Below are 27,044 nucleotides of genomic sequence, written 5' to 3' on the forward strand. Positions count from 1 at the left end.
AGTACTTTGGAGGTAGCCAAGTTCTTTGTTGATTTATTGTACGTATATTACTTTTTCCAAGACAAATTACGAATGAAGTGTCTGGGGTGTACAGAGCACTACAGGCTATGCTGCACCTGACTCCAATGTGATACACTGCGTTCAAGTTGTATCCACACGAATCTAGCTACTCTGTTATCTAACTATTGAATCTAGCTACTCTGTTATCTAATAACAGAGTATGCCAAGAAATGTAAGTTCTAACTAAGGAAAGCAAAGGACTCTTCATATTTTGCCAAGCTGTACTTGCTGAAATGTGCTCCTAAAAGTACATCTTGCGAAGTTGCAGAGTGATTAATTTTGTGAAGCATTAGATGTGACCTCGCACGCTATGAAGCTTACTTAAAATATAGACAACCTCTCAAAACAACATTCTCTAGAGCCACTTCTCAGTAATGTCCTTAGAATAAAGTATTTAGAGTTTCTTTAAAGAAATGGATGAATCATATGAAGCAACAGTATGCTAGTTTTTTTACCAATCTTCAGGTACTTGATTGAAAGACCTAGATCTTGCACAACCACTTAGCCAACCAGTCTTCCCTAATATCCTTATAAGAGAGTCTTCAGTGGCTTTCCTGGACAAATAGATCAGGGGTATCTAAACTTTTTGGTCTTTGGGAACCTCACCTGCCTTCCCAGAGTGCCAAAAATATAAAAACAACCAAAAGCATACAAGAGTGCGTTCAAGCAACACATGTAACTACAGTGAAACCTCGTTAAACTGTAGTTGGCCGGAGCATGGAAAAAGTATGTACTAAACGGCAGTACTGCTCAACCGAAATAGCACGAGATCGCCCACTTACCTGTCAAAAACAGAAGAGAGAGTGTGATGAAAGGGGGAAAAACATGCAATATTTATTTACTTCGCGCGACAAAAGTGTTATTTTCATTTGATGCCGCGGCGGCCTAGCAGCGATGACAGCGGCCTCAAACTTACTGAAGCTGTGAGCCAGCTTTTCAACCAGCCCCCTCTTCTCGGTAAACACTCGCATTGCAGATTCCTCGTTAGTGTTGCATATTCTGCGTGCGCGGGCACGGTAGCATTGCAGAAGTCGTGGGGCACCTTTTCATTCCGAGGTGCTGTTCTCGTCTGCAAAACAGAGGCAACAATGGCAAAAAGTCGAACCTTGCAGCCGACATCTCTTCGCCGTCACAGCAGTGCTGCCGAGCAAATTCCTCACATTCCAAATGTCACACACTGTAGTCAACAGTAGACCCAGTAGACCCATGTCGCGTGCCAGCGCCGACTTCTTCGTGTCACGTTCAACAGCACGAACAATGTCTAATTTTTCTTCTATGCTGAGCACCCAATGTCTTTTTTTATTCGAGCTTCGGTGTGACGCAAGTCCTCGCTTACATGACGCCACAACGCTCTCTGGGATGGCACCGAAATGATGTTGATGTTGATGTGGCTTCACGCGCAAACGCACAGGCCGCTTGGAGGACATTGTTCAGATCTCTGAGGCTTGTTGTTCTGCCGGGCCGCCCGATGGAGATGAAGCACCGCCATGTTTGCGTAACGAAAAGTGAAAACACTACGTGTTAACCAATATGTACGCAATAAGCTGGTACAGTTTATGCGGATACAAAACACATTATGTTCAATGGCCAGTGAGTCGGGGATTTGACTTTAATACTTTTAAAATGAAACTACTGTTTAAGCGAGTACGGTTTAATGAGGTTTTACTGTATTCCCGTCTAGCGGTAACATATCTAGCTATAGAACTGCTTGTTGGCCTAGTTAGTGCTTGCTAAAAGCACATGTTTTTTGCCGCAAGTTAAAACACCCACAAAAGGAAGATACAGTACATAAAGATAACACGGGCGGCAAAAATCTTGCCGCCCGGGTTTGCGAAGGTGCAGCAAAGGCGTCCGAATTATTGGGCATGTGCGAAATATCAGGTGTGCGAAAATTGGTTGTTGACTGTAGACATTACAGAAACGCTTTTTTGACAGAACAGTGCTGGTCTAGTCCAACGCACTTAGCAGGCACGCGGTTATCCCTGCACATGCGAGCAAGACCAGGATGTTCTCAGGGTACCTGTCAAACACTGGAGGAAGCAGTTACACGTGTCGGCGTCTCGAAGCAAGCACGTGTACCATGGCAGCATTCCTTTCTCAACTTGCCAGCTGAGGCAGAAACCCTGATTGCCGAGAAGAAGCGAGATGACCTTGAGGTTCTCAAGCAACCGCGACTCCCAGAGCACAAGCCAGGACCCGGGGTCTTCCCTGTGACATAATTCAGAGTAAGTTAGGCACTGCTACTATATCATGGCTAGACGAGTTAATGATCCAATGAATCAATGTTCAGTATTTCCATCTAAACGGCATAAGGACAGAAGCACTGAAAAGTACTTGCATGCTGGCAAATTGACATGGTGACAGCTGACGTCATGACAATGACAGTGAAACACAGTACAACCATACATTCTATGTTTTTGTGTGTCATACAGTATAAGAGAAATAACCTTTCACAGCATAACTCAAACTGGATTCGTTTCAATGAACACACATGCCTGAAAGACAGATCACTCACTCTTCCTTGTGGTTCCTGATCTTGAAGAAATAAGCTTTGCTACTTGATATCACCAGAAGTGTTGGAACTTCTTTTAAAGATGACCACGTCACCAAGTCAACCTTCACAGAAACAGAATGATGAGAAGAAAATCACATTTAAAGGAGCACCTTGATTAGACACTAATTAAAGATGTCTGGACGCATACTGTTTAAGTTGCACGAACTCTGCAGCATACTTCTCGCAGGTAAAAGGATGACACTTGACAAGTATGGAGGTTGGGAAACACTTGCATGGTATTTTAACTTGATACTAAACTTGGTCACAAATTGCTGGACCTTGTGCGATAGACATTATTGTGACATCGTAATGCAAAGTGAAATTAGCTAGTGTCATGTACCAATAGGGCTAGTTATGATAATGTTGCACATAAAGAAACAAACACGTGTGCTATATTCTTTCCTTTGGCTGCACTTGCTTGTGGCCACCACAGAAATCACAGGAATGAAGTAAGCCACTGTATTGCAATATCATGATGCATCCACCTCTCAGCTGTTTAGAGTGCGCCAACCCTTAACAGTATCTTTTCCAGAGTTTAGACGGTTTGGACCTCTATGCAATCCCATCTGAAGCTCTCACCTGAGTGTAAAAAGTGAGAAGTGTTCAATTTCTTTTATTAAACTATTGCTTTCCAATTATTTCAGTTCCTTCTACAGTAGACTTCCATGAATTTGATCCCGACCGAAGGTCTCAGCCGGCGCCCATGCATTTCTATGGGCCCAAACTTACGTTATTTCGATCCTAAAATTGGCCTTTGCCGAATAATTCCAAGTTGGCCAATCGGCACATACATGCCTGACTGGTAACCTCAACAGTGACCCCCTTTTGTGGCCGCGCCTGTATCGGCAGAACATAAAGGGACACTAAAGGCAAATACTAAGTTGACATGGACTGTAGAAATAGCATTCCAGAAACCTCGCAGCGCTTGCTTCATGCCAAGAAAAGACTTACTGTATTTACTTGATCCTAACGCGCCCTCGATTGTAACACGCACCCATTTTTCCATGACAAAAAAAAAAAGATATATATAGAGAGAGACACCCTCAATTGTAACGCGCAGCTGTTTGCCGTGACCCAAAAAAAGAAAAGTCCTTTACAGAATCGCACACCTCATTCTTTCATACAGAAATACAACTTTCTCTAATTTGGAAAAACAAAGATTTACTCCCAATACACTAAAGTTGCGATAAATAGAAAAAGTAGCAGTTTCGCCCGAAAGCCAGAGCCTCGATTGCGATAGCAAATTAGTAGACAGCTATACGAAAAGGACAGTAGTTTTATCAGCCGTATAAACTTTTAAGCATTCACTTACTAAATTAACAAGCATGGCATCACGCGCACACAAGCAAACATGAACACGTCTCACTGACTGACCGCGGAAACTCTTATAAAAACGCTGGAGTAAGGAAGTGCTGTAGCAGGAGCGAGCGAATTGACCTTCGTGGAGCCTCTCGTTTCAACGCGAACTAAGCGATGAGAATGCAGCGTGGTGCGCCTAGATGCATAGGCTGTCTCCATCGCATATCATTTCAAGATAGGGGCCACATGGCCACGCCATACGCAGCAGCTACCAGAGCAGAACGCCTCCTCTGTTTGGTTAGTCCAGCACGCAAGTTTCGGGAACTCCGAACGGCCGTGATGCGACCCGATTTCCATCCATCTTTGCACACGTGATCACTTTCCTTTTCATTTCGGCATCGTGAGTCTTTGCAGTCAGCACTTCCAGGCTGACAGAGCAGGCTTACAGAAAACGGGAAGATGGACGGTGTACTAACCTAGGCACATCTACTACAGCACATGGAGGAAGCTACGGCAGCTAGGCTCAACGCATGTACAAAACGGCCACTTTGAAATGGCAATGTTGACATGGTAGCATAGATTTAGGGTTGTACTCGATTCTAAAGCGCATGCAATTTTTGGACCCGTTTCATTCGAAAAGAAAAGTGTGTGTTAAATTCGAGTAAATAGGGTAGTTCGCGCATCTGAAGGGCCCACATACCTTTAGCAGAATTCAAATCACTTGCCGCCGAGCGGGGGAGTGGTGACGTTGCATCTGCCATCATCGCCCTTTACTGCCGTCGGTGAGTAAAGCAGCGCCCCACAGATGGTACTACCGTGTTTTGGGCAAAATTCAAATGCGTGGCCATGGAGAAACTGTGCGAAGACAAAATGCTAGGTTTGCCGCTGAAGTTGCTCTTGTTCAAGTGGCGTGGACCATTCGGGAATCCCGCAACATCATATGGATGTGGCATTCTCTGCTACTTGCAGTTTGTGCGAGTTTCGCGAGCCAGCAAAACCAGTGAAGCAATACACGATAACGAAACAACTGAAACGTGAAGTGCGAGTGGCACAGTGTAGACAAAATGAAACCTTTTGACTGCCCGCATCGTTCGTCAAGGGTTCTTTTTAGTTCTTATTTCTTTTTTTCCAAAAATCAAATAAAACTGGACAAGTAGCATTCTCTTTCATCTTACAATGCAGTACAATGATGTTTTTATTACGAGTGGTCGAGTAATAGTGACAGAATTATAATAAGGAGTGCCTTTGTCATTGGGCTAGTACTTGCATGTCCCGGGGGAGCCTCTAATCGTGTCTTGCATTTACCACAATTTCTCGGTTGCTAAAGCTCTGTTCGTGATAATATTGACACCTTAGAGGTTCTCGAGCACTGAACTATCACTACGGCTTGACTTAATATTTGCCTTTAGTGCCCCTTTAAGAGGCAGTGAATGCACCGAACATGCATGAAGAAATCTCCCATTGTAAACACCCATTTATGGCCTGCCCTAGGAAGATTTTCAAGCAATAACTGTGGCTCACAATGTCTTATTACAATAGCTACCTGATTATAATGTTCGCCTTTCTTTTTTTTTTCCTGAAAGAACATGCTGTGGATTGTCTGCGTGGTGCAGTAAGATGCGAAACCAAAACCACCTTTATGGCACTTGTATGCTTTGCCACATAAGATGAATTGAATGTATCAGTACGAAGCTGGCTTTAGGAAACCCACCATCATTCTGGAATACATATTAGAGACTTTCCCATTTTTCTTGTTGAAAAATTGGATGTGAATTAGACTTATACTTTGTTTTGGAGCTTTAATGTCATTTCTATGTTAGCTTTATACTTTGAACACATAAAAGGTGGGGGAGTGTTTTGATTATGGGGGCGTGTTAGAATTTTGGCATTTGGCAAATACGTACTGCCAAATGAGTCAGCAGCATGCATTGTGCATTTTGTTTAATTTTACCAGTGGCATAATTCGATCAATTTTGTCGATCCCATCAGGGTCGAATTCATGGAAGTCAACTGCACGTATATATCTTGGGTCGGTCGGTCAGTCGGTTGGTCGAACCGACCCACCAATCAATCCACGAAGCTTAACTCCTTCTGTGCCACGTTATTATCATGAATTCTAACCAAAAATGGCCAAATTATTTTTAAAGACCCCATTTGTAAACGTTTTCTACTTCCTCAGAATGAACAAATACACTACTGCTGTCCTATGGATTGTGCGCTGCCTGTACCAAAAGCCTGACTAAGCACCAAGACAAAAACTAGGCTCGTCCATGGCATTGCTAGAAAAATTCAAAGTACTGCTGAGGAGCTGAGCTCGTCCTTGGCCGTTTTTTTGTCAGAAATGCGTGAGCAAACCCATGGCATCCCAGGCACGGAAGGGGTTAAAGTCGAAAAACTACACTGGGGCACATGAGAGACGTTAATGTATAGGACTGGAGATTAATTTTAACCATGTGTGGCTTTCTTAATGCGCACTGGAACTTAAAGAGCACAGCCATCTCTGCATGTACTTTCATTGAACTGTGGCTGGAGTGGCCACGAGTCAAACATGTGGCCTTAAGCTTAGCAGCACAATGCCAAAGGCACTGAGAACTTCTGGAACAGAGGCAGAAAGTGGACAGAGTGCACGAACCTCCACGCAGCACATTAAGGTTTCGTCCCTCGCAAAGACGTTGACGTCTAAATGCAGCAGGACACTGTGGTCTGGGCAGGTGAAGCAGGCAGGGCCCAATTCCTCCCTATTGTCGAACAAGTCCCACGCCGAGACGGAGTACTCCAACCGGCTCGACTCCGAGGTGCCCGGCAGCTGCAGGCTCATGTTGGGCTGGCTCTGGGCACTCTTGAAGCTCGCATCCGAGAGCATGGTGTCCGATGCACTCGCTCTGCTCCGGTGACCGATGCTAATGCTGTCTGTCCCTGGAATGAACGTGGCTCTCAACGAAAATGATCCACAAGTGCAAGAAGAAGCATGTGACTGCTGTGTTTTTGCACATATAACTTGCATCAAAAGCTCAAGAGACTGATATAAATCACCGGTTTTAATGTCCTAAATCAGCTCTCAGGCCACAAAAGATGCCAAAGCGAGGGGGCTACGGAACAATCTTTATTACCTGGAGCCAGTTAACAAGAACCTAAACCTAAGAAAACAAGCATTTTTGCATTTTGCCCCGGTTGAAACGCAGGCACGAAGGCTGGGATCTGAACTCACAATTTTGTAGTTCAGAAGTGAGAGTAAAAACGTAATTTGAGAGAGGCATTGAGCTTGGTCCATGCTACTGCACTTTAGTTTACTACTCCGTACTAGGAAAAGGTAAACGGGGAACAAAAGAGAAATGGAGGGTGATATAGAGAAAACCGTGATGCAAGTACATTGATGGTCAACACTGTGGCATTCTTATTAACCCTATAATGCCTGGACACTGTTCCAAATCAAGATAATTAGAACTTGCTCACCTCTATTTCTGTCCTCGGAGAGTACATACAAAAAAAATGATATGCTACTTGAGGTATAAGTTAAGTATTACAACAACAAATTCATTAGTCATTGGTTCGCTCCACAAATGAGAACCTAAAACTCTCTCCAGCGTGTCCAAAAGGCTAATATCGGCTATGTATTAGATTTCCCATGGCTAAATTATAGTTTTGAGGTACCAAAACAGCACAGTATATATGATACGTTGAGCATCATGTTAAATCAAGTCGAATGCCATGCAAAAGTAGACACAGTTAAGGGGTATGTTCTGTAACCATCCAACTAAACAATGTGCCCATTTCGTCTGCTGCTGAAGTGCCGATTGGCTGGACTGAGGTACCAGCGAGGGAGAAACGTGCCCACAGCCAGCTTCCTTCTCGCTAGTTCAACTCCAGCCAATCAGCGGCAGCCGAAATTGACAGTGCACTAGGTGGACACTTGAAGAATAACCCCCTCCCCCTCTAACTGTCATTGCAGCAGCACATGCTGGGTGGAGACAAGGACAAGTGCCATTAAGAAGTGCTATATACAGAAGATGAAGGGGTTGGGCCCTGTTCTCCCTCTCATTATGCAAATCATTTCATAGGAAACCACCTGGGCCGTTCAACTGGAGTAAAGTGTGGGAACGGGCTAGTTAGTGATCCATGTTGTTTCTACAGCGCAGAAGAAGACAAAGGATGGACAGAAAAAAGAAGGCAGGAGGTGACTTTAAGCTAAAATTTAAAACCAGAAATTTCAAAATGACAAAGCTACACAGAAGTCATGCAAGAAAGAAGTTGAGTCATGTGACAAGGCAAAGGAGACTTACTGCTGATGTTTAGAATAGGTTCCTCAACAATTTCCTTCAGTGTTGGAAGGACAACAGTAGGTGGTCTGAGGGGGGAAAAAAAAGCCAGCAACAATCTTTTTTATTTCCACCACAACAGACTCTTAGCACCAGAGCAGCGCACAGTTCGCTGTACAGGGATATTTGGGTGAGCTGGCACTTATTTGTTACGAGTGAACATTATGAACAGACAGTGACAATGTCCATAGTGAAGCATGGACTTTCAAAATAAAAAGTATTCTGACTATTGCTGACTACCACTTAACGCATCAACCGTGATTGCACAAGTCACATCCCTAAACCAAGCAGGCTACAGCAGAATTCTAGATGATGGTCGCTTGTCCCCACAAAGCGTTCTAGGAACCACAGTCATGAGATTCATGTTAAACACACGGACTTCCATTACCAACTTCTTACCTCTTTCAAAGTTAATTTTTGCACAAACTTTTCATGATGTCGTGGAAACTACTGTAAATACTTGGCTGTACTAACAAGAACTTAAATGATACGTGATAGCCAAGATCATGGTCAATGGCCTCAACTCTAATGAGCAACTATGAGTAATTGTGGTGCTACAATCCTCATTTGAGTGCTGTATTGCAAAACAGGCCGCTTGTTACAATGTCGTTATAGCCATTACTGCAGCAGCACTTGCTTTGTGTTCCCCTCAGCCCTCAACACGCTTATACGTGGTAGCTTGCATCATCAAACCTTATACACTTTCCATATACCGTATGTATTCATGTAAGGGTCGCCCTCGAGTAAATTTTGGAAAAATATTAAGAACATCCTGCCAGAAAGTATCTCACTTCACTTTCAGACGGGACGTTTAGAATTTTTTCAATTTGCCCACCACGACGTTATTTCTTCGTATGGCGCATCGTCTTGGCTGTGTTGGCATTGTTTCTATAAAATTCAAACAGCGCTAGACGACAGGACCAGAAAGAGGAGGAGACAAACACGGCGAGGAGACAAACAGCGCCGTGTTTGTCTCCTCCTCTTTCTGGTCCTGTAGTCTAGCGCTGTTTGAATTTTATTGTTACCATGCAACACCAACTCGCCCAATCCGCTGCCCTTTTGCAGTTCATTGTTTCTAGTCAGATCGGTGGCATTTCGCCTTTAGAGAAGGGAGCCCTGTTTGGATCAGCACTGGTCAGGGACGATAGGCTGGCATCTGAGGTTGTTTACTTCAGCGTAATGCCATTTTCGCCTCTCTTAGCCTCCACTACAGTTGCAGAAACAGTGCGAACCTTTAGCGCGCCGTCATCAGCTTGATTTGTGTAAGGACTGCACCCAGCTAAGATTTTAGAAAAAACAGCGCGGACCTTACATGAGTATATACGGTAGTTGCCTCAGGCATTTGTGCGGAAGTTGCCATGATTCTTAAACGCTCATTAAAGTTTTTAAGTGCCGAGAGTGGTGACAAAGAATTCAAGAGCAAACACATTTATTTTTAACTGATATCGCCACTGTAACAAAGCCAGGATATAAGCCCACCACTGTAAACAGTAAGGCTGTAGCAAAAGTGACCATAAGGGACACCAATGTGTGACTAAAGTAAATGAACCCAAATGCAATTTGAACGAAAGTGAATTAGCATGCCCACCCTATAAACAATGCAACCACACTACAGTGAAGACTAACGGCACCACATACATCACTGTTCAATTCTGGTTGGGAAACATAATTATACAGGGCCACTAAAACATAATCTCAGTGCCACCATTAACAAAGTAGGCTGCTCTTTCATCCTGCCTTCGAGTTACCGTATTTACTTGCATAATGATCGCACTCGCATAATGATCGCACCCCTAAATTTTGTCGTCAAGATTCAATTTTTTTTCTTTCCCGTGTAATGATCGCACCCCGAACTTACCGCAGCAATATGTCGTGTGCCAAGTCTAGCTAATGATGATCGCGCTTAACATCTGTCGAATGCTATGTGAACAACTCTTCAAGAAATACCAAGTGGTCTGCACGCACCAAACATTCTTAAGCAGATGCCCCATTTTATTCTTTTCATCACTTTCCACACTTCCATGAAAAAAAAAAAAAAAAGCTACAACCAAGCTTGCCTTGGCTTTATTATTTGTAGGCCTTATAATGGTTGTGGTCAACAACAACAACAACAACAAAGGCGCCTTTCGATTCTTCTTGTCTGCACTCGTGGGCAAGCAACAAATCGCGAGTGGCAACTAGTAGCCGCGTTTACACTGATACATTAGAAGCGTACCCTATTCATACGCCGGCACTTGTAACACAGCTAAGATATTCGCCCACATTTAGCGAAAACGTGCCGTATTCGGATATTAGTGAAGACAAATGCCGCAGTTTCCGCAGCATGCCCACCATGTGTTTCTATGTCACTGGCAGCTAAGCACGCCCATCTCCGTTTCTATGCCCTCAAAGTGGACATGGCTACGTTATTGCCACAGACTTGCCGATATTAATGATACCATTCATTACTGATACAAAAGAAACTGTTTCAATGAGGGTAATGTACTCATGAAAAGAAAAAAAAAATGCGTTCGGTGCGTCCGGCTTGCTCCACCGGTCGTCATATTTGTTTTGGTGTCCCGGACTGTTACAGCGGCAGCCACCTGTTTGTTGACCTGTCGTCATCCTGCAGCGGGATGAAAAAAAATTTTTTTTCTTTTCGTGAGAAATTTAACTCGCACAATGATCGCACCCCTGAATTAGCGGCAATTTTTTTTGACAAAAAAGCGCTATCATTATGCCAGTAGATACGGTACATACAAGGTTACCACAGCAATGGTTAACCATGGCAACAAATCACAGCAATGAGCTAAGCAAAATCCAAGTGATTGCAAGTGCTGAGCAGGTGATCAGCTAACAAAATGTTAAAAAAAAATGGCAGTAAAATTATACTTCTGTGACAGCCCTCACTTTTTTTCTTTTGTTTTATAGCAACTGAGCCTGACAAAAAGTACATATTAACCACAGCATTAAAACGACATACAGAAGAAATTTGACAGGATGAATGCTACATTAGCAAATGCTAGTGTGTGTCCTGTAAATTTTCATGCAAATGTCATTTTAATGCTATGGTGACTGCATCGAGTATGAACCACTAGCCCAAAAGCAAGTTCTGCAGAACTTGACAAGTACAGTCAGCTCATAAAAAGAAAAGGCATGAGGTTGTCAGCTATGAAAGCATGAGAAGGGTCCTTACGGAGACATTGTCTTATCATTTTCTCGCGCATTTTCCGCACCCCCATCATGCGCAGAAGTGGTAGAAATGACCATAATGCTGCTTTGGCTGGGGTTACTTAGGATGGTGATGTCGCTCGCGCTTTTCCGGAAACCCGGCCGATGTAGGCTGCTGTGCTGGTCTGGCGTCACAGTCTCGATGCTCTCCTCGGAAACGTTATCTGCGAGTGACAGCACAACTCGAGTTCAGCGTTGTGGTAGAGTAATCCCGGTTGAATAGCTGACAATGACTGGAGGAACCGAAACACAAAGCAGATATGAAAGGCCGCAATTACTGCTAGAAAATAAACTTCAAAGTGCTAATAGCTTGCGTTAGAACTGCGTAAATAGTTAGCGTCACCAAACGTAAAAATGAAAACCACGAGCGAGGTACAATGATGAGTATCATGACATAACATGACTGGGTTTCTTTCCAATTTATATTATTTTACAAGACCTGTGTGCATTATTTTAGACCTGCTTTAGGATGACTTGCAGTGTACAAACCATAGGCCTTTTAAATGCATCATGTGAAGCTTCAGAATTCCCCCCAACAACATGAAGAAAAGCTCTGCACATTTGTAGACAGATTTAAAATGAACCAACGATTATTCTATAAATTGTGTCAAATTTACCTTTCATAAAAAATGTCTGCAATGTTGTAAACCATCATAACCACTATCTGTAATATACTGTGGAGCAAAAATGTGCACACTAATGCTTCAAATTTACTTATTTCTTAATACTGCAATCCCAGAGAGATCATAACTGGGTAGGTACAGTCAACAGCAAAAGTTTACGGGAAGCGGTTTCCCCTTCAAATGTGAACTCCTGCACTGTGAAGGCATGACACTTCGTATTTAATGAATCACTGTGTAGGTGGCGAAGGCTATTACATGCTGGAACATTTGATTCGAGGCTGTAGGACCACGCTTCGCGAGAATTCAGCTTCTTGGCAGATCCTGCGTCCCGTAAACTTTTGCGGTTGACTGTACATAAGAAATTGTTTCATAGAATAAGGCACAAATCAGAACACATGACAAAAGAACTGCATGTAAATATCAATGAATAACAGAATTGGCTTAGAAGCAAAAAGGCAATACAAAACCATAAATAACACTAAACTATACAACTGACAATAAAACACAAACAATAAAATATGTGTGTCATTGTGTCTTCTTGTACTTCTTGTACTACTAAATAAGTACGACTAATTCATGAAGTTGAAGCCTCATTGAGCAAACTAGCACTTGGGTTCAAGTGAAATTCGAATCTGCGGTGCAGCAGCAAATATGTGTGTTCATATCAACTCTCACTGCATTAAAAAGCACTGAAACCACCCACTGTTACAAAGGTATTAGAAATATAAAGCATTATCCAAGTCCAAACCTGACCGATTTAACGAGTTTCGCACTTACGAACCGCAATTGTAACCATTGCAAGTTCAATGAGGTGTTGATGACATAGTCAATCTACATCGACACTGTGGTGAATGTAGACGCAGGCTTACCTTGCGCTGCTTTACCAACAGATGAAGAATTGGAAGCCTTTCTGATGGTCAAACTTTCGCTATGGAAAAATATGTTAAAAAGCATGATTTTATGAAAAAATTCTACTATTTTTACCCTGGTAAAAGCTGCATTTTTTTCATGCTGTCAACAGGGGCATTATTATTTGACCATTTACAATTACTACTCACTCTCTCTCTCTATGCATGCGTTTACCACATGCGTGCATCCATATAAGGTGCATGAAATGCTTTGCAAAATCAAATTTTCTATTGACAAAATTGATGCCTGAAGAGGATGATAAGAAAGAAGTGACAAAAGTATGAAGCCAAAGGCACAGTATCCAAATCATACGCTACCGAGTCATGCGAAATCTCACAAGAAGTGATTGTGCCAAAAAGTGATTCCTGAAGAACACCATCGCAGGATGCACTAACAATCATCATTCCCAAGTTTTTCAGAATATCTGGAAAGGTGTGAAAGTGTGTGCCGAATGGCTGGCACCAAGTTGGCTTCACTTACAATCTATCATGCAAGATATTACATTCCATGTTGCATGCAGAGAAACAATATTTCATTCACATGTTCACAGCAGCATTGTTTACATATCATGAACATTTTCTTACTGTGTCCAAAACTGTTTCAGTGCTTTCTTTAGCTTAACACAGTCGAACCTCCATATAACGAACACGAATATCATGCACTCTCTGTATTATCGGATATAACAAAAGTAAATTTTAAATATTTACATTAAAGGAATGTATGCTTATAATAAATATTGGATATAATGAAGGTATTTTTGTGTTGGATGCACCTTTACTACAGTGAGGTTTAATCGTAGTCCTCTTTAGTGTCTTTCTGAAGAAGAGGAGTGCTTGCTGTGCCCGTATTTTTGAATCTGCTACCTTGCCACACACTTTACTGTGAACAAAAAATCAAATTATGGAGTTCTGCGTGACAAAACCACTTTCTGATTATGAGGCACGCCTTAGTGGAGGACTCCAGGAATTTTGACTACCTGGGGTTCTTTAATGTGCACCTAAATCTAAGTACACATGTGTTTTCGCATTTCGCCCCCATCGAAATGCGGCCACCGTGGCCGGGATTCAATCCTGCAACCTTGTGCTCAGCAGCCCAACACCATAGCCATTGCACAATCACGGCGGGCTACTGTGAACAAACAACCTGGCCAACTACAGACCAACCTTATGTTTTCTGGAGCACTTGCAGAAAGATATGAAAGGGCATCCACAGCCTCTGGCATATCCAACGTTAGAAGGATTGCGCCCTCACACTGAGGACATCTTTCCGATACGTGCATATCTGAAATTGTTGCAGACAGTAAGAGAAGAGAAGAAAATAAGCAGTAATAAAGCAAGAAAGCTGGCAAAATTTTCGCGTCTTACAAAAAAAGTAACCACGAAATCTAGTCAATCACTGTGACCTAGATAACACAAGGAATGCTGAGACAGAAGTTACGAGGGACAGAATATGAGATGAGATGAGATGGCGGTACTATTAATTAATGCCACAATTTCCAAGACACATAAAAAAACCAACACAAGAACTAGGCATGATCAAAGGTGACAAAACCAGCATTCAAGTAAAAACTTGTGTATTATATTTGTGACTTGCATTCACGAATGTATATGGTGAATGATGTTTTCGGGTACTGGTACCTACAATACTGCATCAATAAATAAGACCTTTGTCAATCACTCACATTTGTAGAGCCCAAATAATAAAGATTGCTGTTAATAGAAACTGCACACAATGCATTTTGCTGTGGTGTTAGTCCATGTTAGCGCATCTGTTTTAGACTATGCATCAGCCATGCTACTATCGTGAGCAAGGTGTCTGACACAAAAATAATTAATACTGGCGTTCCACAGGGGTCCATACTCGGTCCCCTCTTATTTCTAATCTTCATTAATGATTTCCCCAACTGCCTAACTTCTACAGAATGTCTTTTGTACGCGGACGACACTACTATTTACACCTCGCATAACGACATCTTTACGCTAACCGAGCTTTTAAATGATGAACTAAATAATGTCAGTAGTTGGTGCAAAAAAAATAAATTGCTAATTAACCCTCAGAAAACAAAGTTTGTGGTTTTTAGTTCACACAGTAAACCTCGACATAACCTTCTACCACTGTACATAGCTTCTCACCCAATATTACCATCTAATGAGTGCTCATATTTAGGTGTTCAATTAGACCCCTTTCTAAAGTTTAATTTGCAGGTCAGCTTCATAAAAAAGAAAGCTGCCTATGGTATCAGGGTGCTTTTAAAGGCCAGACAGTACTTTCAAAAGCACACTCTCCTAACATTGTATTATGCCTTCATTTATAGCCATTTAAATTACTGTATCAGTTCTTGGGGTCTTACATATCGCTGTCATATAGCTCCCTTGCAGCACATCCAAAATAACGCCGTCCGTATCATCGCTTCAGCTCCTTATAACGCTCATGTTACCCCCATCTTCACTGAGTTAAGTATCCTCACTATAAATAAAATTATCTGGTACAACCACAGCATCGTTATTTACCGCCTTCTTCAAAACCCACAATTACATTATGTCATTGGCAGGAATTTTCTTGCTAATCCTAACACTACCAGGTTCTCTTTACAAAATAACCTTTTACTTCTAAAATCACGCAGCAACTATGGCAAACTAACTGTTGGTTTTGCTAGTGTGAAAATGTGGAATAATTTACCTACTCACGTGAAATCATAATCATAATCAAGCATAAAAGTGGTATTTAATTAGGTGTGTCTATTTACAGAATTGCAGTTGGTTATGGCTAAAACAAAAGCAAGAATCAACTTGCCATGTAGTGAAATCCCATTGATACATTCCTCGCTGTTGCATTTTCCAGGCTGCTAAATCATATTTTCTCAATCCTGACCTCAAGCCTATTGACTTCTATTTATTATGTTCGCATTTGATATGTCACTATTCTGTAATGTTCACACATTGTATGCTGCGCTTTAATGTGGTGGTCACGTAAATTTAGCAGTGCAGAAGCCAATTCCTTCTAGCACATCGCTTCAAGGACGATAGTGTACATTCGCAATTAAGTCATTGCCTCCTTTATCAGATGCCTGTGGAATGGCTCGCACTCTCAGCGCAATGGGCCTGCCCTCACTTGTGAACATGCCTCGCGAGGTGGCGCTTGCAACTGACACTATCATCACAGGTGGCGGGCAGTGCCAATGGCTGGTGACCCAGAACATGGTTTTTACGTGATCGGTACTGCAGTGAAACCACAGTTGGCACAATTTTTTGGGAGCACTTTTTAAAGGCTGGTTGTCTGGCTTTAGAATAGCCGTTGCCTGTAATGCCTACAAACATTAACTGAGGTATGATTGAGGTTAGTGGCCTTTGAGATCTGCATGCAAGCGTAACGAAGATTTCATAAGTCACACGAGGTAGTGCCCAGCGGTTCCGCCAGCCACGTGGCGCTCACAATCGACATTAGTGAAGAGTAGGAAAAGGAAAGGGTTTGGCAGCTCATTTTTCACTCGTGCGGCAGGGATCTAGTAAAAGAGGCAATGGTTAAGCCTGTAAAGCCCTGCTACAGCCTCATCCCAAAATGCCGGAAGTGTGCGATAGTCAATCGCGACAAGTGTGCCTTGGCACGACGGGTTTTTGCCGGTTTCCTAAAGTAAGCTTCGCAGCAATACAACCAATTTTATGCGGTGAAGCATACGCAAAATATTTGGTGAGCCCTTGGGACCTTTCTGAATGCTACGTTTTCCCGGCTGTTTTTTACAGCAAAGCTGTATATGGCTAGCCGATCCGTCCATCCGTCTGTTGCCTGCACACTGAAAACTCCTCCGGCAAGACCCCATGTGCATGCGCGAAAAAAAAAAAGAGAAAGAGGTGTGCAATTAGCTGCACCAGTAGTGATGGTGTTGCTCTCCATCGCAGCCGAGCACGCGCGCATCAGTTTCTCTACAGCTCTGAAATAAGTAGGCCAGGCAGATTTCGATCAGCAACGCTGCGAGCAGAACAGGGAACGAGCTCGTCTACACCGTGCCGATGCTGCAGCCTGTGCACAAGAACAGGCTCGCGCAGCTGAACGCAAGCAGCAACTGCGTACTGAGAATCTGGCAGCCTACCAAGCCGTCATTTAATGAACCAACAGAATTAACTCATTGATAAACACCGTGGCCACACATCTAAGCTTCGCTGGCTAACCGTCTGTACGGAGTGCTTGGGCAGTGATTTTTTTCTTTCTTTTTTCCAAGGTCCCTTGCAAAATGGATCCACAGGGTTCCAGTGTACAAGGAACGTTGCGCAAGAAGCGGCCAGAAAGTTTCACTTGCAGGAACAACAGGAAAACAGCCTGCAGCTGTTTTCAGACAAGGGAGCAGGCAATTGAAGAGTTACCTGTCATAATTTTGTCCTTTGTTGAGCAAACGACCACTTTTTTCGCAGCTTGCTTCGGGAATTGTGCATTACATTTTACGCACTGCAAGAGAGACAGAGAATGTCAACACAGAATTATTTATTTATGAATGCCTCACAAGCCTTCAAGAAATTAGTCTGTTGTGGTTTACGTTACTGCATTCCATGTCAAATACAGAGCTCTACTTAATGCAAACACCTCTCTTGCAATGCAGTTCCTTTGCACCTCTGCCGCAGAAAATTGCAGCAGTTTGAATTTGAATTTCGAATTAGATTTTGTGTGCAGCAAACACTGTAAGAGACCAGGGAAAATGCTGAATAAACAGCCTGGAGGGACCTGGCCACTCCACACACACATTGACATAACAGTGATAAGGACAGAAAAATGAGAAGCTCATCACTCTTAGGTTCAATGTATCTTACACAGGTGGACATGCACAGAAATAGATATAAATATATGTATGCATACATAGATATGTACACACATGCTCATAACAAACACTTTATTGAAAATGCAAACAGCTAGAGCACAAGCTAAATATATTTATGTGACAAACCGCACAAAGACGGTGCTGTGTAATAGTGGTGAAGGAGGAAGATGAAGGATAAAACCAGTGTTCGGGCGACCATGTTTGTCTCTACCCGCAACCTTCTGCTCATGTCACATTTACATAGTAATCATATCCTTTCCAGTAATATGTGTCGTAGTTCTTCTAATTGACTTTCCTGGAATATCAAAAACTCTTCTCCCTACTAACTGCATCTATTAATGTTGGTAACAAAAACTGACGAATTTCTTTTCCAAAGACACTTGCTTACATTTTGCATGTATTACATTTCATTTTCTTTTATTTCAGAGTTATTGCAAGAAGTTGCATTACTTTATTAAAGGGCGAATGATAAAATATGTGCTGTGCGAATTTCTTATGTTCATGTTACTGAGAACCAACAAAGCTAATGACTAATTGCTAAATACGCTAAATTGGGAAACAGGACACTGCACCAGAAGAGACACATGGAAAGATCAAGCGCAGATCTTTCCGTGCACCTCTTCTTGTGTGGCATACTGTTTTGCTATTTGTGCATTTAGCAATCAGTCCTTAAAATGAACCAACAAGACCCTCAAAACATTCTAATTAAACAACAAAGGATTTTGAAATTGTTCCACTTAGGCAAGAGCTCTACTTGATTGCATTTGGCTCAACGAGGAGCCTCTAATATACTGAACAATGTCATTGACGAAAACCAACACCTGCATTACCTGCAGTATTTCAGAATAAAGGTCTCTTCTAGCCTTTGCCTCCACGAAAGGCTGCAGCATTTTCACAACTTCCTGAAAGCACAGACGAAGAAAAAAAAATATTATTGACAGTGTACAGGAATGAGTGCATGATTCTGCACATTGGTGTTTTTTACCACGAGCAACAAGATGCAGCATACGTTGAAAGACACTTCTGGTTAACCACTTGAGTGCCATGAATGAGTCTTACTCGGTTATACAATTTTAAAAAAAAATTAATGGCAATGACGAGTGTCTCGGCCACGTGTTCGGCTACTTTTTCTAAGTGCATTAACAGGCTGGGCTGGTCCAATTCATTTTGTCATTCTGGCGAGTTCCCTTTTTGGTCGCTATAGGGCCTACAGACACCGTTCATCTTAGTTTGCCTATGTTTGCCTGATAGAGTTGTTAACCATGGCGGCTTTCACGATTATGCGTGAAAGCATTGACAGTGATGGCATTGTTTCCTGTGCTATAGAGACATCCAGCGACTCTGAAGTCACCGACTACAATGGCAGTTTTGATACAGCCCCGCAGTGACCAAAGTTAAACGGACGAAACCTTCCGCCAGCGCTTCCTCATTTTAAATTTGTGCATTTTCAGACACAAGTTCTGAATTTACTATGCTCCCATGTGATATATACATCTCGAAGCTGCAAAAAATTTGCTATCCACATGTGCAATCAAAGAATGTCATTTCCTGAAGGCAACTTTTTCATCTTTTGCTGGCATTTAAAGGTTCAAACTTATGTTGCAAAATCAGCTAACATGCTATAAGGTAGTAAAAAAGTAGTGGAAGATAGAATAATAACCCCACTATGTGTCTCATGTAACACTTTCTCTTTGTTCATTTCTTCTGATGATAATAACCTACAGGGTCTGTTCTGAAAGTAGTATGACTGGTTTCTTCCTGGGTGAACGGGCTTACGAGAGGCGGTCTACACGAGCAGGATCGGTGAAGGGGTGATTGAGAACGCTGGGAAAAATCGGCAGTCGGCTCTCGGCCGTTGAAGATAGCAGGTCGCTTGTATCGTGAACCTCTGTCGAAACGCCTTGTCACGGAGAATTATGGAGCGTTTACTGGATCAGCGATACGCGACCAAATTTTGTGTAAAGCTTCGTAAAACGGGCAAAGAGACTCACGACATGATTAAGGAAGCCTACGGTGATGCTGCCATGGGTAGATCAGGTGTTCTTGAGTGGCACAAGCTGTTCTGAGAAGGTAGGGAAAGAGTGGAAGATGACGACCGCTCCGGACGCCCTTCGACCAGCAAGACCAACGAAAATGCGTCGCGAGTGAAAAATTTACTGAACAGTGATCGTAGGATGAGTATCAGAATGATTGCTGATGACTTGAGCATTCCTCGAACCGAAGCTTTTGAGATGGTGACAGAAAACTTAGCCATGAGGAAAGTGGGCGCGAAGTTTGTGCCGCGAGTGTTGTCAGAGGAGCAAAAGGCCAACGGGAAAGCGATCCGCCAGGATCTTCTTCACCATGTGAATGAGGACCCCGACTTTTTGGACAATGTAGTGACTGGTTACCAGGCGTGGGTGTTTGATTACGACCCGTAGAGCACACGGCAGAGCTCAGAATGGCACACCCCATCTGCCCCACGCCCCACGAAAGCACGAATGAGCAAATCCAAGCAAAAGTCCATGCTCATTTGCTTTTTTGAACGACACGGGGTCATCAACAAAGAGTTCGTATCATCCGGACAAACAGTTAATGTATTTTCTTATGTGGAAGTCCTCAAAAAACTGTGAAAACGCATTGTTCGTGTCCGCCCAGCTATCGCCAACAATTGGCCGCTGCACCATGACAACGTGCCGAGCCACACTGCATTCTGTGTAGTGGAGTATCTTGCCCAGCACAAGGTGGCAACGCTGCCTCAGCCCCCCTACAGCCCCGACTTGGCCCCACCAGACTTTTTTCTATTCCCAAGAATAAAATCGACGCTCAAGAGAAGCATCACGGATTGGTAGAGGCGGTTCAACAGGCCGTGATGAGGGAGCTAAACAGCATTCCAGTCCAGGCATTCCTGGAGGCATCCAAAAACTGGAAAACTCATTGGCAGCAGTGTGTAGATGTGGAAGGGTGCTACTTTGAACAATTCTAATAGTTTGTACTATTCTCATGAATAAATCTTTTTTTAAAAGATGAGTCCTACTACTTTCAGAACAGACCCTGTATATCCCTAAAAAGCTACAAGAATGAGTGCATCATTATTTTATTTGTATTTGTTATGTTATCACAAGCACTAATAAAAATAATGACATTTAAAACATGGTTGCATATATTGTAGGAAACTGCTGATTGGACTGTGCTGCGGAATCATATAGTATGCTACAAGAAAGCACTGGAATGAAAATGAAATTACGGGGTTTTCCATACCAAAACCACGATCTGATTATGAGGCACGCCATCGAGTGGGGTAGTCCGGAAATTTGGACCACCTGGGGTTCTTTAATGTGCACCTAAATCAAAGTACACGGGTGTTTTCACATTTTGCCCACATCGAAATGCGGCCACCATGGCCAGGATTTGATCCCGCGACCTTGTATTCAGCAGCCCCCCCAACACAAGAAAGCAGTGGAAGCTATTGATATGTTACGTAGGAAGACGCAGACGAAAAGCTATGTACAAGCATATTTACAAGAAAATACGCTGCGCTTGGCCAAGAGGCAACAGCCCGCGCTAGCTTCTAATCGTCATCGTCGTCTTTTTACTGCTCGGCTCTTCGTCATTGGAAATACTATCCTGTAGCACTACCCCTGGCGGCAAAAGCGCCGTCCCGGAGCGACTAAAGGCCAGAGTCTGAAGCAGTGTAGTAGGTCTTGAGCCTACTGACGTGCACGACATCACTAGATGCCAGAGTAGATGACGAGGTTGAGCTCACAGGAGCAATTTCGTACGTCACAGGCGTCACCTGGCGCAGCACGCGGTAGGGCCCTGTGTATCGCGAAAGGAGCTTTTCTGAAAGTCCGACGTGACGAGAGGGCGACCACAGGAGCGAGAGTGCACCAGGCGAAAACTGTACATCATGGTGCCGGGCGTTGTACCGACGCTGCTGCGTGGTTTGCGAGTCCGTCAGTCGAGCACGGGCAAGCTGGCGTGCATGGTCGGTGAGGGCGATGGCGTCGCGCGCATACTCGGTTGTTAAGATCGCAGCAGGAGGAAGTACCGTGTCAAGGGGCAAGGTCGGTTCGCGACCGTAGAGTAGATAAAATGGAGAAAATCCGGCGGTGTCGTGCCGGGAAGAATTATAAGCAAAAGTGACGTAAGGAAGGGCCACGTCCCAGTCGTGGTGGTCCTTCGAAACGTACTTGGACAGCATGTCGGTAAGAGTACGGTTTAACCGCTCTGTCAGGCCATTGGTTTGAGGATGGTATGAGGTAGTCAGCTTGTGTTGAATAGAGCAGGAACGCACAATGTCAGCGATAACTTTCGAGAGGGAGTTACGACCACGGTCAGTAAGCAGCTGTCGCGGGGTGCCATGCACTAAGATAATGTCACGCAAGAGAAAGTCCGTGACGTCGCGCAACTGGTAGGGAGAGCCCGCGTGATGGCGTATCGGGTGGCGTATACAGTTGCGACGGCTACCTGTTTGTTCCCAGAGGATGACGTGGGAAAGGGACCGAGGAGGTCTAATCCAACACAAAAGAACGGTTCCACAGGGACGGTGATCGGCTGAAGATGACCGGAAGGTAGCACCTGAGATGTTTTCCGACGCTGGCAGGGATCACAGGCAGCAACATAGCGTCGGACGGAGCGAGCGAGACCAGGCCAATAGAAGCGGCGGCGGACGCGGTCGTACGTGCGGGTTACCCCAAGATGTCCTGCAGTGGGTGCGCCATGCATCTCAAAGAGCACAGTCTGTCGTAGATTTTTTTGCACGACAAGAAGAAGATAAGGGCCATCAGGGAGGAAGTTCCTTCAGTACAGAATGCCGCCCTGGAGGACATATCGGCGAACGGATGCGTCGGTAGGTGTAGAGCGCAGACGCTCCATGAGTACTCGCAGCGATAGGTCTCGGTACTACTCATCGGCGACGTTAGCGAAGGCAGACACAGAGAAAATGGCGTCGGCGGTACTACTGTCGGCGTCGTCAGGCTCGTCTACCGGGTAGCGAGACAGGCAGTCAGCGTCCTTGTGTAGTCGGCCAGATTTGTAGGTGACAGAGAACGAATATTCTTGGAGGCGTAAGGCCCAGTGACCAAGTCTTCCTGCAGGGTCTTTCAATGAGTATAACCAGCAAAGCGCGTGATGGTCTGTGACAACGGAAAAGGGTCGGCCATATAAGTATGGGCGGAACTTCGCAACCGCCCAAACTAGGGCCAGACACTCACACTCAGTGATGGAATAGTTGAGCTCCGCGGGCGAGAAGAGCCTGCTGGCGTAAGCGATAACACAGTCGTGGCCACGCTGGCGTTGTGCCAGTACTGCGCCAATTCCGTGACCGCTGGCATCAGTACGGACTTCGGTAGGCGCAGAAGGATCGAAATGGGCCAGAACGGGAGGCGTTGTGAGAAGGTCGATTAGAAGCGAAAATGCAGAGGCCTCGTTATCGCCCCACTGGAAAGGGGCGTCTTTCTTCAAAAGCTCGGTTAGTGGTCGTGCTATGGCCGTGAAATTTTTGACGAAACGGCGGAAGTACGAGCAAAGGCCGATGAAGCTGCGCACATCCTTGACACACTTTGGAACAGGGAAGTGCGTAAAAGCATGAATCTTGCCTGGGTCCGGTCGCACTCCGTTCGCATCAACGAGATGTCCAAGGACGGTAATCTGGCGACGGCCGAATTGGCACTTCGATGCGTTGAGTTGCAGACCGGCTCGCCGAAAAACGTCCAGGACTGCTGAGAGGCGCTCGAGGTGCGTAGCGAATGTTGGGGAGAATACTATAACGTCGTCCAAGTAGCACAGGCACGTGGACCATTTGAAACCGTGAAGAAGGGAGTCCATCATGCATTCAAAAGTGGCAGGAGCGTTACATAGACCGAACAGCATCACTTTGAATTGATAAAGACCGTCGGGTGTTACAAAGGCAGTCTTCTCGCGGTCGAGATCGTCCACGGCAATCTGCCAATAGCCGGAGCAAAGGTCAATAGAGGAGAAATAGCGAGCACCGTGGAGGCAGTCAAGGGCGTCATCAATCCGAGGTAGGGGATTCACGTCCTTTGTGGTAACCCTGTTAAGGTGCCGATAATCCACGCAAAAGCGCCATGAGCCATCCTTCTTTTTTACCAGCACAACAGGTGACGCCCATGGACTACATGACGGTTCAATAATGTTCTTGGCAAGCATTTTGCGAACTTCGGTGTGAATAACTTGACGCTCAGCCGGTGATACTCGATACGGGCGGCTATGAATAGGAGGGGCATCGCCGGTATTAATGCGATGTTTGACAGCTGTTGTTTGGGCCAAAGAACGATCGTTAAAGTCAAAAACATCTTGGTAGGAAATCAGAACACGGCAGAGCGCACGAGCGTGCTCGGAAGGCATGTCGGGTGCAATCATTTTTTGTAAGTTGGCGATGGTACAAGTTGCCGACTGCGACGGTAGAGGAGGATCGGCTGAATTGTCGTCTACTGAAATCGATGCTACAGAGTGATCCTCGAATGAGCAAAGTTGGGCCAGAGACATCCCGCGCGGCAGCACTTGTGTCATCAAGCCAAAATTGACCACTGGCAGGCAGACGCAATTCGCCGTAATAGATAAAACTGTGTGAGGTACTGTGATCCCGTGTGTAAGAAGGACATCTTGCATAGGAGCCGCAATGTAGTGACCGTCGGGGACTGGTGGGAATGACACGAAGTCAACGTAAGTCAGTGCCGAAGGTGGCAAGCGAACGAAGTCGACGGAACTGAGGCGAGTAGGGTGTTGTTCAGCGGGATCCAGAACAGGCAGGTCGAGGCGGAGAGTACTGGCGGAGCAATCGATGAGATCAGAATGTGCGGAGAGGAAGTCTAAGCCGAGGATGATGTCGTGGGGACAGTGAGCGATGACTGTGAATAGCACGATTGTTGAGCGATCGGCGAAGGAGACGCAGGCGGTACACATACCAATTACGGGGGCTGTTCCGCCATCGGCGACACGGACAACAGGCGTCGTGGTGGGCGTGATAATTTTCTTGAGCCGGTTACGAAGGTCAGCGCTCATTACGGACAAATGCGCCCCTGTGTCTATGAGTGCAGACACAGAAACACCGTCGACTTGCACGTCAAGAAGGTTCGGATGAGTGGGCAACGTCAGTAGAGGATTTGGCGGCGTAGGGAGCAATGCAGCGTCACCTCGAGGCGCTGCATCGTCTAGTTTTCCTGCTGGGAGCGGCGTCCGAAGGGAGTCGGCGAATAGGAGCGACGGGGCTGGGGAGAGCGAGATTGTCGTCGTTGGGGCGAAGGCGAATGAGAATAGGAGCGGTTCGGCGCAGGAGAATCAGCAGCAGCGTAATCGGAGCGTGCGGCATAGGGACGAGAAGGGCCACCTGGGGGGCAAGAGTAGGCAGTATAAGTAGGCCGGGTCGGGGAACTCCAGCGACTGCAACAGTGCCGAGAAATGTGCCCGACGATTCGATGGCAGTGGAAACAAATGGGCTTTTCGTCAGCAGTGCGCCATTCAGATGGGTTGCGGGAATGTGGTGGGTAAGAAGATGCAGGACGGGGCGGAATCGAAGAAGCCGGGCAGGTATCAGGACGATGGGCCGAGCAGATGGTGTGAAGACCCATGTTTTCGAACTCTTGGCGGACAACTGCCTGGATCAGTGAGACCGTGACTGCAGATGTGTTGGTGGGACTGGAGTCGAAGGCAGCCGGATAGGCGACCTCGATCTCACGCCGGACGATCCTGGTAACATCGGCAGTGTTGTTGGGACGAGGAGTGTCGGCACAGGAAGATGTCGCTGGGGTGTTGGGCAGACGGGCAAAATGCTGGTCAATACGTCGGCTTTTAGCGAGTTCCAGGCGGCGGCACTCTTTTATAACAGCTTCCACCGTCGCTACCTTGTTGCAAACGAGCAAGTTGAAGGCGTCATCGGCAATGCCTTTGAGGATGTGGGCAACCTTGTCGGACTCAGTCATGTGGGTGTCAACTTTGCGGCACAGATCCAAGACGTCCTGAATGTACCTGACATAGGGCTCTGTTGACGTCTGCACACGGCCGGAAAGTGCCTTCTGCGCGGCAAGTTGGTGACCGTAGGGGTTGCCGAACAAGTCTCGAAGCTGTGCCTTAAGTGAATCCCAACTGGTGAGCTCATCTTCGTGCGTGCGATACCAAACTCTAGGTGTGCCACCGAGGTAAAAGACTACGTTGGCGAGCATAATAGTAGGGTCCCACCGGTTATTGCGGCTGACGTGTTCATACAGGCTGATCCAGTCGTCGACGTCTTCCCCATCTTTGCCCGAGAATACGCCAGGATCACTGGGAGCGGGGAGAGTGATGTAGGTCGTCGAGGTGGCAGCAGGTGTCGGAGCCAGCGGAGTCGTGTTGTCGTCGCCGGGAGCCATGAAGGAAGGCTCGACGTACCGTCCACTGCGAAGCTCCATGACGAGGTACAGGGAACGTCCACCTCCACCAGATATGTTACGTAGGAAGACGCAGACGAAAAGCTATGTACAAGTATATTTACAAGAAAATACGCTGCGCTTGGCCAAGAGGCAACAGCCCGTGCTAGCTTCTAATCGTCGTCGTCGTCTTCTTACTGCTCGGCTTTTCGTCATTGGAAATACTATCCCGTAGCAATATCTTGGCAGTTGACGAAGGCACAACTATGTGATTGTGCACTCATGTAACGTCCTCTCTTCTTTATTGCTGTTGGTTATAATAATCTATATTCAGCAAATTCTTGAGACAGCTGAGTGATTTCCAAGTACACTGCATGTGAAACAGTGCTGTTCCTGTACAAAGAACATTTTTCAGTAGTTACATGTAAAGCATGTGCATGCTGATGCAAAAAATCTCACTGAGAAACAAAACTTTTTTTATCCACCCTGCTGCTGTTTTAACTTTCAAGGGTGCTGAAAATGTGATAAGCGTGCTAAGATTAAATTTTAAGTGGCTAAAACTAAGTGGTACTTGAAAATGATATGAAAACTACGCTCTAGTCACTCTTTAAATGCACGGTGAATCCTGTCCACTTAAAAGGGCGGCCAATGTACATAATATCCATTTTAAAAAAAAGAAGAAAAAGACAAAGCAATGGGTTGCACAAGCTTTTCACAGTTATTAAAGGCCAGGTAGTGTATGATGAAACAATGGCACAAGGGTTATTTAGGCAGTATGAACGCTTAATATTTATGAAATAAATGAATATTAGAAGTGTAGACATAAGCAACAGTGTTTGTGGCACCATCTTGTGGTAGTGAGTTCAAATATAGCACCCAGAACTATAACTGAAATGACGTCTTACTCAAGTGCTGGTGTAG

At 44.9% G+C, this 27,044-nt stretch overlaps 1 protein-coding gene across 3 annotated transcripts in view; it reads right to left on the bottom strand.

Annotated features, from left to right (window-relative positions):
• The window catches only part of LOC126530721 (serine/threonine-protein kinase 11-interacting protein), a 110,356-nt gene that overhangs the window by 12,406 nt on the left and 70,906 nt on the right, over positions 1-27,044 (bottom strand). For 2 of the 3 annotated variants that reach the window (XM_050178001.3, XM_072288195.1), the window contains 9 exons: positions 18,609-18,680; positions 17,330-17,411; positions 14,135-14,252; positions 12,932-12,990; positions 11,405-11,603; positions 8,194-8,258; positions 6,546-6,829; positions 2,576-2,676; positions 2,081-2,268 (listed from right to left, as the gene is read on the bottom strand). In XM_050178001.3, the coding sequence (XP_050033958.2) occupies positions 2,081-2,268; positions 2,576-2,676; positions 6,546-6,829; positions 8,194-8,258; positions 11,405-11,603; positions 12,932-12,990; positions 14,135-14,252; positions 17,330-17,411; positions 18,609-18,680 (1,168 nt within the window). The remainder of the gene's footprint in view (positions 1-2,080; positions 2,269-2,575; positions 2,677-6,545; positions 6,830-8,193; positions 8,259-11,404; positions 11,604-12,931; positions 12,991-14,134; positions 14,253-17,329; positions 17,412-18,608; positions 18,681-27,044) is intronic. The other variant, XM_055070766.2, reaches the window with a different exon arrangement.

This window comes from Dermacentor andersoni, chromosome 5, assembly GCF_023375885.2.
Source record: "Dermacentor andersoni chromosome 5, qqDerAnde1_hic_scaffold, whole genome shotgun sequence".
Classification (NCBI taxonomy): Eukaryota; Metazoa; Arthropoda; class Arachnida; order Ixodida; family Ixodidae; genus Dermacentor; species Dermacentor andersoni.